The sequence below is a fragment of the Somniosus microcephalus genome, chromosome 7, assembly GCF_052327205.1.
Source record: "Somniosus microcephalus isolate GS21.2 chromosome 7, FLI_Smic_1.0, whole genome shotgun sequence".
In the NCBI taxonomy this organism is placed as follows: Eukaryota; Metazoa; Chordata; class Chondrichthyes; order Squaliformes; family Somniosidae; genus Somniosus; species Somniosus microcephalus.
The window spans coordinates 10,800,123-10,813,041 of NC_140993.1; the positions used below are offsets into that span (position 1 = coordinate 10,800,123).

The following is a 12,919-nucleotide window of genomic DNA, read 5'->3' on the forward strand; positions in this document are numbered from 1 at the left end:
ATCCAGAGGTTGTATGTCCGGAAACCTCAATCTACCGGCAGAAATCAGGAGCCGTTTTGTTAGGTTTTTTTTTCTTCTCGTGTCTTTTTTTTTTCCCCCAACAGTCAGGCTCTGCAAAGTCTCTCTGAAGCTGTTGCTAAGCTACAGAGACGCTTCTAAGGTACGGCCGACTGTTTAGAAGGCAACAGTGTTTGTTGCCAGATACGGAGCTGCAAATCTCCGTATGCTTCAACATTAACGCTGGTATGTCTGGCAGTTTTGATAGATCGGCAACAGCTCGGTCCCGTTGGTGCCGGATATCACAAAGTTTCCTGTACTGTACCCCAGTATAACTAGCAAATGGTCCTGTATAGTTTTTTAAATATCATTTTCAGTTATTTAAAATCAGATGGTGCACTAGGCACTCTGATTAAAATGCTTACTTTTTGTAATAGACACATTTTCAGCTATATTATTCAAACTGCGCCGAGTTACCACTCTTAAATATAAAGTTAACATCAAGCAATTAGGAAGACAAATAGTATGTTAGTCTTTATTGCAAGGGGGTTGGAGTATAAGAGTAAGGAAGTCTTGCTGTAATTGTACAGGGCCTTGGTGAGACCACACCTGGAGTACCGTGCACAGTTTTGGTCTCCTTATCTAAGGAAGGATATACTTGCCTTGGAGGCGGTGCAACGAGGGTTCACTAGATTGATTCCTGGGATGAGAGGGCTGTCCTATGAGGAGAGATTGAGTAGATTGGGCCGATACTCTCTGGAGTTTAGAAGAATGAGAGGTGATCTCATTGAAACATACAAGATTCTGAGGGGGATTGACAGGGTAGATGCTGAGAGGTTGTTTCCCCCTGGCTGGAGAGTCTAGAACTAGGGGGCATAGTCTCAGGATAAGGGGTCGGACATTTAGGACTGAGATGAGGAGGAATTTATTCACTCAGAGGGTTGTGAATCTTTGGAATTCTCTGCCCCAGGGGGCTGTGGATACTCAGTCGTTGAGTATATTCAAGGCTGAGATCGATAGATTTTTGGACTCCAGGGGAATCAAGGGATATGGGGATCGGGCGGGAAAGTGGAGTTGATCTAGAAGATCACCCATGATCTTACTGAATGGCGGAGCAGGCTCGAGGGGCCGGATGGCCTACTCCTGCTCCTAATTCTTATGCTCTTATACAGTACCAAGGAATATTTAAAAACATTATTTTTTTTTTTTTTAATTACGTTCCGAAACGCTGCCCTATTGCGCTGGTTCATGGTAGAGAGAGAGTTTGGCGATATGCAAATGAATTTGAGCGGAAACTTGAGGGGGAAAAAAACACTTCTCAAAACGGGCGCAATTTTGGATTGCCGACTGCGGGAACTCTACCCAGTGGGGTAGACGCAGAGTAAAGCTCCCTCGACTTTATCTTAACCTCAGTTTCAGAAAAGTATTCCTTACTCCACCCGTCACTGTTCTGATCTCGAAGCAAGATTGCCGAAGTAAGACTCGCTAGGAAAGGGCCAAGACTCCCCAAACTCATTCAACATGTGCCCATACAATGGGCAGGTACAGGAAGCATTCAGTGTAGTCTAAATTCAAATCGAAGTGCCAAAGGGTACTAAGCTAATCTCTTGTAATATGCAGGGCTCTAGGTGGCCCATTTTTTTACATAGAATTACATGGAATTTACAGCACAGAAACAGGCCATTCGGCCCAACTGGTCCGCACGGTGTTTATGCTCCACACCAGCCTCCTCCCACCCCTCTTCATCTCAGCCTATCACCATAACCTCCTATTGCTTTCTCTCGTACTTATTCAGCTTCCCCTTAAATGTATCTATGCTATTCACCTCAATTACGCCCTGTGGTAGCGAGTTCACATTCTAACCACTCGGGAGTAAAGCAGTTTCACCTGAATTCCTCATTGGATTTATTCGTGACTGTCTTATCTTGATGGCCCCTAGTTCTGGTCTCCCCCCCAAGTGGAAACATCTTCTCTATGTCCACCTTATTGAACCGCTTCATAATTTTAAAGATCCCAATCAGGTCACCTCTCAGCCTTCTGTTTTCTAGAGAAAAGAGCCCCAGTCTGTTCAGTCTTTCCTGATGGTTATAACCTCAAAACAGCCCAAATTATCCAATTAATTTTTTAACAGAAGCAGTTGATACCTGCTTACTGCCAGTCACATCGAATTAATGGTCAGATTTAGCAAGTCACATATGGTACTAATTTTAATATGCAAGTTAGTGAATGAATATCATTACACAGTGCCAACTTTCCTTCTTTAAAAAGTTGCAAAAATCAACAAAGGTGCTAATCTTGCTTTATGTCTAGAAAGAGGACAGATTATTCTAACTTGTAATCAGTAAACTCCTTGTGTAAGTGGAACATTGGTCCACTTGGATACTTCAATGCCTGGGATCCCCAAGGGGGCAACCTTATAGTGTTGCAAATTTAAATGTGCAAGATGAAATTATAAACTGAGAACTTTACAAAAAATGTAACAATTTAAAAAAAGGAGTCTAACCTTTCTAAAAAAAATAAAGTGAATTCTGAAATACTGTTTAATTTTGCATAGCAGAGCATCGGTACATGACATCTTTTTTGCTTTACAACTTCTAAATTTAAATCTACTTCAGGGCTGTGTCTGCTAATGGGAACTTAAATTAAAAAAACTGACCTACAATTGGGTTTATTATTCAATATGAACACTAATCTAAACAGACAAACAGCATTTGAATTCAAACATATGAAGAAGTGACTCTCCCAATTTGAAGTAGTCAGTTTAATCTTCGGAAACTCTTTTTTATCCGGCACCTAAAAATAACCGGAAACCTCTTAACCGGCAGAATTCAGGAGTAGGTTCAGGTAAGTTTTACTTCATATTAGTGGCCTGTTCCTGGATCTGTGACCGGGTTTCTGCACCTGTTGCTAAGCAACAGGGACGCTTGGATCTTGTGGTCGGAATTCCTGCACCTGTTGCTAAGCAACAGGGAAGCCTGGATTTGTTGCTGGGTAAGGAGCTCTCGTACCTTTTACTATACCTCTCTGTAATCCGGACATTTTGATAAACCGGTACCACACCGGTCCCGTTGGTGCCGGATAAAACAAGAGTTTCCCGTAAATTGTCCCACTGTTCACAAGGAGCTTTAGATTATTTTATGCGAGAGAGGGGAAGACGGAGAGAATACCTTAACATGACTCCCTTAAAACATCAAGTGTACGTCACTAAATCATAGACTGAGAAAATTCGATACTAACTTGTTTTTCCAGTCATTGTTGGTCTTGGCTCGTTGCTTGCGAGCAGCTCTCTGCTTTTCCTCCAACCTCTTCTTTTCTTCACTGGCTAGATCTACAAAAGGTTCAAACAGATAAGTTCACCTGTACTTTCACAGTAACTAAACCGAAAACTGCAAATAGATTTTCATACTTGCGCTCAGATTTGGTTCTCAACCTTTCAACAGATTTATTTGGCGTGAGCATGCCACACAAATAGGAAAATCGGAACAGCAATTTCCTTCTTACATAGAAGATAGGAGCAGGAGTGGGCCATTCGGCCCCTCGAGCCTGCTTCGCCATTTAATGAGATCATGGCTGATCATCCAAATTCAGTACCCTGTCCCTGCTTTCTCCCCATATCCCTTGATCCCTTTAGCCTTAAGAAATATATCCAACTCCTTGAATATATTTAATGAATTGGCCTCAACTGCCTTCTGCGGTAGAGAATTCCACAGGTTCACCACTCTCTGGGTGAAGAAATTCCTCCTCATTTCTGTCCTAAATGGCTTACTCATTATCCTTAGACTGTGACCCCTGGTTCTGGACTCCCCGACCATCGGGAACATACTTCCTGCATCTAGTCTGTCCAGTCCTGTTAGAATTTTATAAGTTTCAATGAGATCCCCTCTCATTCTTCTAAACTCCAGCGAGTATAAGCCCAATCGACCCAATCTCTCCTCATACGTCATTCCTGCCATCCCAGGTATCAGTCTGGTGAATCTTCGCTGCACTCCCTCCATGGCAAGAACATCCTTCCTCAGATAAGGCGACCAAAACTGCACAGAATACTCAAGGTGTGCTCTCACCAAGGCCCTGTACTCTTTAAAGTTCCCGCATGGCTTAATTTGGCATTAAAGACAGAACACATTTTTATTTCATGCAAAGTGATTAATACTCTTGCTTCGTCAAAATTAGCATCACATTGCGCGTGGATGAGCCAAGCAAGCACATGCTTGCCGTGGAATCACCTGTGGCGTGATGCTCCCCCCCCCCCCCCCCCGACACATAGAATCGTAGAATGGTTACAGCACAGGAGGCCATTCGTCCTGTCGAGCCCGTGCCGGCTCTCTGCAAGAGCACTTTAGTTAGTCCTACTCCCCCACCCTTTTCCCCGTAGCCCGGCAATTTTTTTTCCTTCAGGTACTTAGCTAATTCCTTTTTGAAAGCCACGATTGAATCTGTCTCCACCACCCTTTCAGGCAGTGCATTCCAGATCATAACCACTCGCTGCGTAAAAAAGTTTTTCCCCATGTCGCCTCTGGTTCTTCTTTCAATCACCTTAAATCTGTGTCCTCTGGTTCTCGACCCTTCTGCCAATGGGAACAGTTTCTCTCCATCTACTCTGTCCAGACCCCTCATGATTTTGAACACCTCTATCAAATCTCCTCTCAGCCTTCTCTGCTCCAAGGAGAACAACCCCAGCTTCTCCAGTCTATCCACGTAACTGAAGTCCCGCATCCCTGGAATCATTCTCGTAAATCTTTTCTGCACCCTTTCTAAGGCCTTCACATCCTTCCTAAAGTGCGGTGCCCAGAATTGGACACAATATTCCAGTTGAGGCCGAATCAGTGTTTTATAAAGGCTCATTATGCCTCTATTTATAAAGCCCAGGATCACATATGCTTTTTTAACCACTTTCTCAACGATTTGTGCACATATACCAGTTTAGAATTGTACACAAGACATTGCAACATTATTTTTGTAAAGGAGAACTCATCTCCTCTGGAGATCATCCCTCCATGGCCGCCAACCTCATAGTCCCCCAACCCCGCTTCTACCTCTTTCCCAAGATCCACAAACAGGACTGCCCTGGTAGACCCATCGTTTCAGCCTGTTCTTGCCCCACGGAACTTATCTCTTCCTATCTCGACTCTTTTTTCTCCCCTTGTCCAGTCTCTTCCCACCTACATCAGTGACTCTTCCGATGTCCTCTGCCACTTTAACAGTTTCCAGTTTCCCGGCCCCAACCGTCTCTTCACTATGGACGTCCAATCCCTCTACACCTCCATCCCCCACCAGGATGGCCTGAGGGCGCTCCGCTTCTTCCTTGAACAGAGGCCCAACCAGTCCCCATCCACCACCACCCTCCTCCGCCTGGCTGAACTTGTTCTCACATTGAACAACTTCTCCTTTGACTCCACTCACTTCTTCCAAATTAAAGGTGTTGCTATGGGAACCCGCATGGGCCCTAGCTATGCCTGCCTGTTCATGGGATACGTGGAACATTTTGTTCCAGTCCTACTCGGGTCCCCTCCCTCACCTCTTTTTCCGGTACATCGATGACTGTATCGGTGCCGTTTCCTGCTCTCGCCCTGAACTAGATAAGTTCATTCACTTTACTTCCAATTTCCACCCTTCCCTCACCTTCACATGGTCCATCTCCGACTCTCCCTTCCCTTCCTTGACTTCTCCGTCTCCATTTCTGGCGATCGGCTTTCGACAAACATCCACTACAAACCGACTGACTCCCACAGGTACCTGGACTACACTTCCTCCCACCCCGCTTCCTGTAAGGACTCGATTCCATCCTCTCAGTTTCAACGTCTCCGCCGCGTCTGTTCTGACGATGCCACCTTCCATACCAGTGCTTCCGACATGGCTTCCTTTTTCCTCAACCGAGGATTCCCCTCTACTGTGGTTGACACGGCCCTTGACCGTGTCTGTTCCATTTCCCGCACTTCTGCTCTCACCCCTTCCCCTCCCTCCCAGAACGATCGGGTTCCCCTTGTCCTCACCTTTCACCCCACCAGCCTCCACATTCAACGGATCATCCTCCGCCATTTCCACCACCTCCAATGTGATCCCACCACCAAACACATCTTCCCCTCACCTCCCCTTTCAGCATTCCAAAGGGACCGCTCCCTCCGCGACACCCTGGTCCATTCCTCAATCACCCTTCACCTGGCACCTTCCCATGCAAGCGCAGGAGATGCAACACATGCCCTTTTACCTCCTCCCTTCCCACTGTCCAGGGCCCCAAACACCCCTTCCAGGTGAAACAGCGATTTACTTGTACTTCTTGCAATTTAGTATACTGTATTCGCTGCTCACGATGCGGTCTCCTCTACACTGGGGAGACCAAACGCAGATTGGGCGACCGCTTTGCGGAACACCTCCGTTCAGTCCGTAAGGGTGACCCTGAGCTTCCGGTCGCCTGTCACTTTAATTCTCCGCTTCACTCCCACTCTGATCTCGCTGTCCTTGGCCTATTACATTGTTCCAATGAAGCTCAACGTAAGCTCGAGGAACAGCACCTCATCTTTCGATTAGGCACTTTACAGCCTTCCGGACTCAATATCGAGTTCAACAATTTCAGACAATAATCCCTGCCCCCATTTTTCATGCTGTATTATTTTGCCATTCCCATTTGCAACATTTTATGTTTCCTGCCTCTAACATAGGCACAGTATGTTCTTTCAATTCCTTCCTCCCCTCCTAAACCCCCGCCCCCCTGTCTCTGCACCTGCTTAATATCCGTTACATCTCCAGCTTTTTCCAGTTCTGATGAAGGGTCCCAGACCTGAAACGTTAACTCTGTTTCCCTCTCCACGGATGCTGCCTGGCCTGCTGAGTATTTCCAGCATTTTCTGTTATCCCAATCTCACAAGCTGGTTTACCAGTAGGGACACTAGTGATCAGAGAATCCTGCATCCGAGACGATAGAGTTGACAATTGGTATCGGCCCCAACATCCACAGGTAAAAGTTCTGCCGAAACCTCATCAAGAAAGAAGACTTGTATTTATATCACGTCTTTCACGGCCTCAGGACGTCCCAAAGTGCATTACAACCAATGAAGTACCTTTGAAGCGAGGTCACTGTTGTAATGTAGAACATCAGCTTCTACAACATTTGGTGGTACGGAACGTCAACAAATCTGTTCCCTGCTCGAACGGTGCAAAAGGTGATCCTCAAACAGGATGTTGGGGCAGGGCTGCAGTTCACCATGGGGCGCAGTTGATTCAATATTTGCACTAGAGATTTTTTTTACTGTGCATGTGCTAAGAGAAGCCAGTCTTTTGATTCGTTATATGTAACTGATGCGCAGGTGAGTGACTGGCACCAAGACCTATTTTGTGAAGAGTTGGCACTGTTTTTCACTAATGCACGCTGACATGAATCAGTCATTCATGAAAGAAAGACTTATGAAATAATACTGAGTGGCCTGCGGGTGGCGCTGTCCAGGGAGAGTATAAATACTCGAGCACAGGCCCAGCTTGCGCAGGACATTCTTAACAGGAACTAGTGAAGGACACAACTAGACCTCCATGTTGTAAAACAGTTGATTAAAGCTTTGTTTAACGCTTAGACCAACTGCCTAGTAGTTTTCTTACGTCACACGCTTTATTTATATTGCTGTGCTGTCTCCACGTGATTTCATTCCCTACTTCAAGAAGCAATATATACTAGTGGTGCCAAAAGTCACTAATTACTGTTTATAGTCAGGTGAGTTGAGGACAGACTATCGATGCAATCTTTAAATTGCTGGACCATGTTAATTTTACCCTGGAAATCAGCATCGCTGTAGAACCTAAACCCAACAGCAAGACATTGAGAAGGTCAATAGTGGCGATGAGTCACGATGGATGCAGGGCCAGAGAAGGGAGAGAGTTGAGAGTTTGATTGGGAGTTTGGGTTGGGTATCGGAGTTTTGTTTCCTGTGGGTATGTGAATGGGAGTCCAGGGAAGACAGCAGGCACAGCTGTGCAAATTAATCTCAATCTTAACAGATGAAGCAATCCACGTGCTCTTTCCACTTGCTGTTGGAAATGTGGGTGAAAAAGGCCGGGGAGAAGTGGGGAGGGAAAAGAGGCTTAAGGAGGGAGTTAACATAGACAAAAGGAGCTGTGGCATCTCCTTGCACTCTCTTATGTTCATTAATAATAAATAGACATTCTTATTATGAACACAGCTAGCTTTTGCTAGACACTTTTATTGAGCACATGTGGACTAGGTACAGTATCTGTAGAGGCATCCATCTTGACTGCTGCCTTGTGGATAGCCTAGTGCCTCATGGGTAATGTAGTCTTAATATACATACAGCTGGGTAGTGTAGTCTTATATACAGCTCTACGGCTCCACCTAGTGTCCACTATAGAATGACATGTTATTGATCATTACATCCCCCTTTGAGGTTTAACAAAATCAATATCAATCAACTTTCAAGAAAACAATAAAGATAACATCAGTAACACTTTTGTTAGTGCTCTATAAACATAAACATTTTCAAAACAGTCAACACATTTTCAAAGCTTTACATTGTACTCAAAGATTAAGTCGATCAGGCTCTTTTACTTCACGTGTGGATCTTCTCAACACGGGTAAGTCTGATGTGTCTTCATGAGATTGTTCTGGCGGTGAATGACAAGATGCAGTTGCGGCATTGTCATCAATCTGGTCTTGAATAGTCTCTTGTGTTTTTAGGAGGGAACGGCGGTTCCTCCTGAGAATCTGTCCTTCCTCAGTTCTAACAGTGTATGACCTTGGTCCTACTTCCTCAAGAACTGTAGCTTTCCTGTTCCATGCATCTGGATCCTCAATCCTGACAACATCATCCCTTGTCAATGGTTTTAGAGTTTTGGATGACTTGTCATAGTATGATTTCTGTTTCAGCTTCAACAGTTGAAGTCTCTGTCTCAGTTCCTCACTTTGCTGTTCTTTTGCACAGCAGGGTAGCGTGGTGCGCAACTTGCGACCCATTAGTAGTTCAGCAGGTGAAGAACCACAGTCTAAAGGTGAGGCTCGGTAGCTCAGCAGGGCGAGATAAGGATCAGACTTGCTTTCTGTCGCTTTCTTCAGTAGCTGCTCGAGAACTTGAACACCTTTCTCTGCCTTAGCATTTGACTGAGCATACAGAGGACTGGATGTGATGTGCTGAAAGTCATACTGTGCTGCAAACTGTTGCCACTCCTTACAGTTGAAGCACGGACCATTGTCGCTAATGGCAATCCTGGGAATTCCATGTCTGGCGAAGATGGATTTCACATGCATTATGACACTGCTGTGGTGCTTGAGAGCAGCGCCATCTCAGGATAGTTAGAATAGTAGTCAATCACTATTAGATATTCTTTACCATTTAAATGAAAAAGGTCCATACCAACCTTTTGCCATGGTGCTGTTGGTATGTCAGCTACTATCATTGGTTCCTTTGTTTGTTTGTTTTGGTGTTTCTGACATGTCTCACATTTGCCTATCATGTTCTCAATGTCCTTATTTATGCCAGGCCAATAGACAGTGTCTCTTGCCCTCCTTCTGCACTTTTCAATTCCGAGGTGTCCCTCATGAATCCTTTTGAGCATGTCTTGACGTAGAGCCTGTGGAATGACTATTCTGTTCTGTTTTAGTAATAGTCCACTTGCGACACTCAATTCTGACCTTATGTGAAAATATTTTGGACAGGAACCTTTTGGCCAACCATGATGAATGTTCTCTATTACTGTTTGTAATACTGTATCTTTTACTGTTTCTTCTGCTATTTGCTTTGATTTTGTGTCTGACACGGGCAGCGCAGCAGTGACCATACTCACATGAACATCCACGTCGTCTTCAGTAGAGCTCACATGACTCATTGTGGGTGCTCGGGATAGTGCATCTGCTAACACTATGTATTTGCCTGGTGTGTAGATCAGTTCAAAGTCATATCTTTGCAGCTTCATCATGAGTCGTTGAATCCTTGGAGACATCTCATTCAGGTTTTTTTTTATGATGGCAACCAGAGGGCTGTGGTCTGTCTCAACTGTGAAGGTGGGAAGTCCATATATGTAGCCATGAAACTTTTCTAGTCCAACTACCAAGCCTAGACATTCCTTTTCGATCTGGGCGTATCGACACTCAGTATCAGTCATAGACCTGGAGGCATAGGCAACAGGCTTCCAATCTTCACCCTCTGCTTGTAGCAAGACCGCACCTAGGCTATCTTTTGATGCATCCGTTGACACTTTGATTCTTTTTGTTGGGTCAAAGAAGGTGAGTACAGGTGTGGTTGTCAGCACTGTTTTTAGGTTTATCCACTCTTGTTCATGTCTTTCTGTCCATGCGAACTCATTTGTTTTATGTAGCAGGTCTCGCAGACAGTTGCTTGGCTGACAAGTTAGGAATGAACTTTCCAATTAAGTTTATCATCCCCATGATGCGTAGCACTCCTTTTTTGTCAGTGGGTCGGGGCATTTTGAGTATGGCGTTTACTTTTTCCATATCTGGCTCTATTCCTTTACCAGATAGATTATCTCCTAGGAAAGTGACTTCCTGGACGCCAAACTGACACTTGGCTTTGTTAAGCTTCAGTCCATTCGGCATATGCTCTGTAGCACTTTAGTCAGTCTCTCATTGTGTTCTTTCAGTGTGGAGCCCCAGATGATGATGTCATCAACATAGACCCGAACTCCTTCCAGACATTCAATTATGTGTTCCATCGCTCTATGAAAGATTTCAGATGCAGATATTATCCCGAAAGGCATTCTGAGGAAACAATACCTGCCAAATGGTGTGTTGAAGGTACAGTATTTGGTGCTCTCTTCATCCAGTTTTAGTTGCCAAAATCCTTGTGAGGCATCGAGCTTTGTAAAGTATCTGGCACCTGACATTTCACTGGTGATTTCTTCTCGCTTGGGAATCTGGTAGTGTTCACGTTTTATGTTTGCATTTAAGTCCTTTGGATCCATGCATATTCTTAGATCATTGTTCTTTTTCTTTACACATACCATGGAGTTAACCCAGTCTGTTGGCTCTTCGACTTTCCTGATGACTCCTAGTGTGGTCATTCTGTCCAGTTCATTCTTGAGCCGGTCACGCAGGGGTGCTGGAACTCTTCGTGGAGCATGTACCACTGGCTGAGCATCCTCCTTTAGCTGGATCTTGTACGTGAATGGTAGAACTCCAAATCCTTTGAACACATCCTGGAAATTATTCACTAGAATCCACCGAGTCATCTGGTCTGCTTATGGCACAGTTTATACGGTAGACTCTCTTGACCAGTTCTAAGTCCTCACAAGCTTTGTCACCCAGTAGTGAATCAAGTCTTTCAGCCACAACAGAAAACATGAGATGATGCACTTTGTCTTTGACTGTCACTTTAAGTCTGCATACACCTAAGCTATCTATTTTCTGTCCATTATAGTCCTTCAGTAGTACTGACTTTTTCTGTATTTTGGGCTTTTCTTTCATATTGTTAATGTCACTCATACTGATTAAGTTTGCTTTTGCCCCAGTGTCTAGTTTCAAGGTAACTAATGCTCCATTTACCTGCAGTGGGATCATTCATTTGTCCTCTTTTACTGCATTAACTTTATGTTCAGCATTGTCCATTTCTGAGGGCTGCACATTTTCTGTATCCTTTTTGATATTGTCACATGACACCATTCCTACAAAAAATGTCTCACTTAAATCAGTGTCCTCAATTACATTAACTCGTTGCCCTTTCTTAGTTTTTACTTTTAAAAAGCATTGTTTGGCAAAGTGATTCTTTCCATTACACTTTGTGCACATTTTTCCAAATGGTGGGCATTGTCTTAACTGGTGTTTGTAACCACAGCATTTACAATTAAAAATGTCATCCTCCGATTGCTTTTCATTTCTGTTCTGCCCACGTTTCTTCCCCTTGTAGGACACAGCACCGACAGCAGCATTATCACTCATTACAATCGCATCATTATTGATTTCACTGAAAGTCTTCGCGTGCTTTCGAGCTAGCTCGCTGGCTTGGCATATTTTCACAGCATTTATCAAATTTAGTTCGGTTTCTCTCAACAGACGTTCCCTGGCTTTTTTATCATGAATACCAAACACAATCTGGTCACGAATCATGGATGCTTTGAGCTCAGAGAAATTACATGTCTGTGCTTTCAGTTTCAGATCAGTTATAAAGCTATCAAAAGTCTCATTTTGCTGCTGTGTCCGAGAATGGAAGATGTATCTTTCATTGGTCTCATTCTTTTTGGGAGAGCAATGTGCATCAAATTTTTTTAGCACATCTTCTAATTTTTCTCTGTTCTCCTCTGGATTAAATACAAATGTATTAAATACCTCTATCGCCTGTGGGCCTGCAACTGTAAGCAGCAACGCTATCTTCCTTGCGTCTGACTTCGTACCGAATCCGATGGCTGCAATGTAGAGTTCGAATTGTTGTTTAAGAGTCTGCCAATTGTAGTCGATATTTCCTGTGAGTTTCAAACGCTCTGGTGGCTTCAAATTCTCCATGTCGCTTTTCACAATTTTCAGCAGATCTTCACCATCCTGGTACCATCTTATGTTCATTAATAAATAGACATTCTTATTATGAACACAGCTAGCTTTTGCTAGACACTTTTATTGAGCACATGTGGACTAGGTACAGTATCTGTAGAGGCATCCATCTTGACTGCTGCCTTGTGGGTAGCCTAGTGCCTCATGGGTAATGTCTTAATATACACACAGCTGGGTAGTGTAGTCTTATATACAGCTCTACTACACAGCTCTATGGCTCCACCTAGTGTCCACTATAAAATGACATGTTATTGATCATTACACACTCCAGGATAATCATAGAATGATACAGCACAGAAGGAGGCCATTTTGCTCTTTAGTAGAGCTATCCGATGAATCCCACTCACCCCCTGCTCTCTCCCCGTAGCCCGGCAAACCTTTTCCCTTCAGGTATTTATCCAATTCCCTTTTCAAAGTTACTATTGAATC

The 12,919-nt window shown here is 44.1% G+C and overlaps 1 protein-coding gene and 1 long non-coding RNA gene across 6 annotated transcripts in view; one reads left to right on the top strand and one right to left on the bottom strand.

Moving 5' to 3' along the window:
• Positions 1-12,919, top strand: part of LOC147114512 (uncharacterized) — a 123,187-nt gene that overhangs the window by 81,681 nt on the left and 28,587 nt on the right. The window lies entirely within an intron of this gene.
• Positions 1-12,919, bottom strand: part of osbpl1a (oxysterol binding protein-like 1A) — a 255,127-nt gene that overhangs the window by 8,256 nt on the left and 233,952 nt on the right. For 4 of the 5 annotated variants that reach the window (XM_085992230.1, XM_085992229.1, XM_085992232.1 and 1 more), the window contains one exon: positions 3,235-3,325. In XM_085992230.1, coding sequence (XP_085848356.1) covers positions 3,235-3,325 — 91 coding nt within the window. Of the gene's footprint in view, positions 1-3,234; positions 3,326-8,442; positions 12,492-12,919 lie in introns of those variants that run through there. The other variant, XM_085992233.1, reaches the window with a different exon arrangement.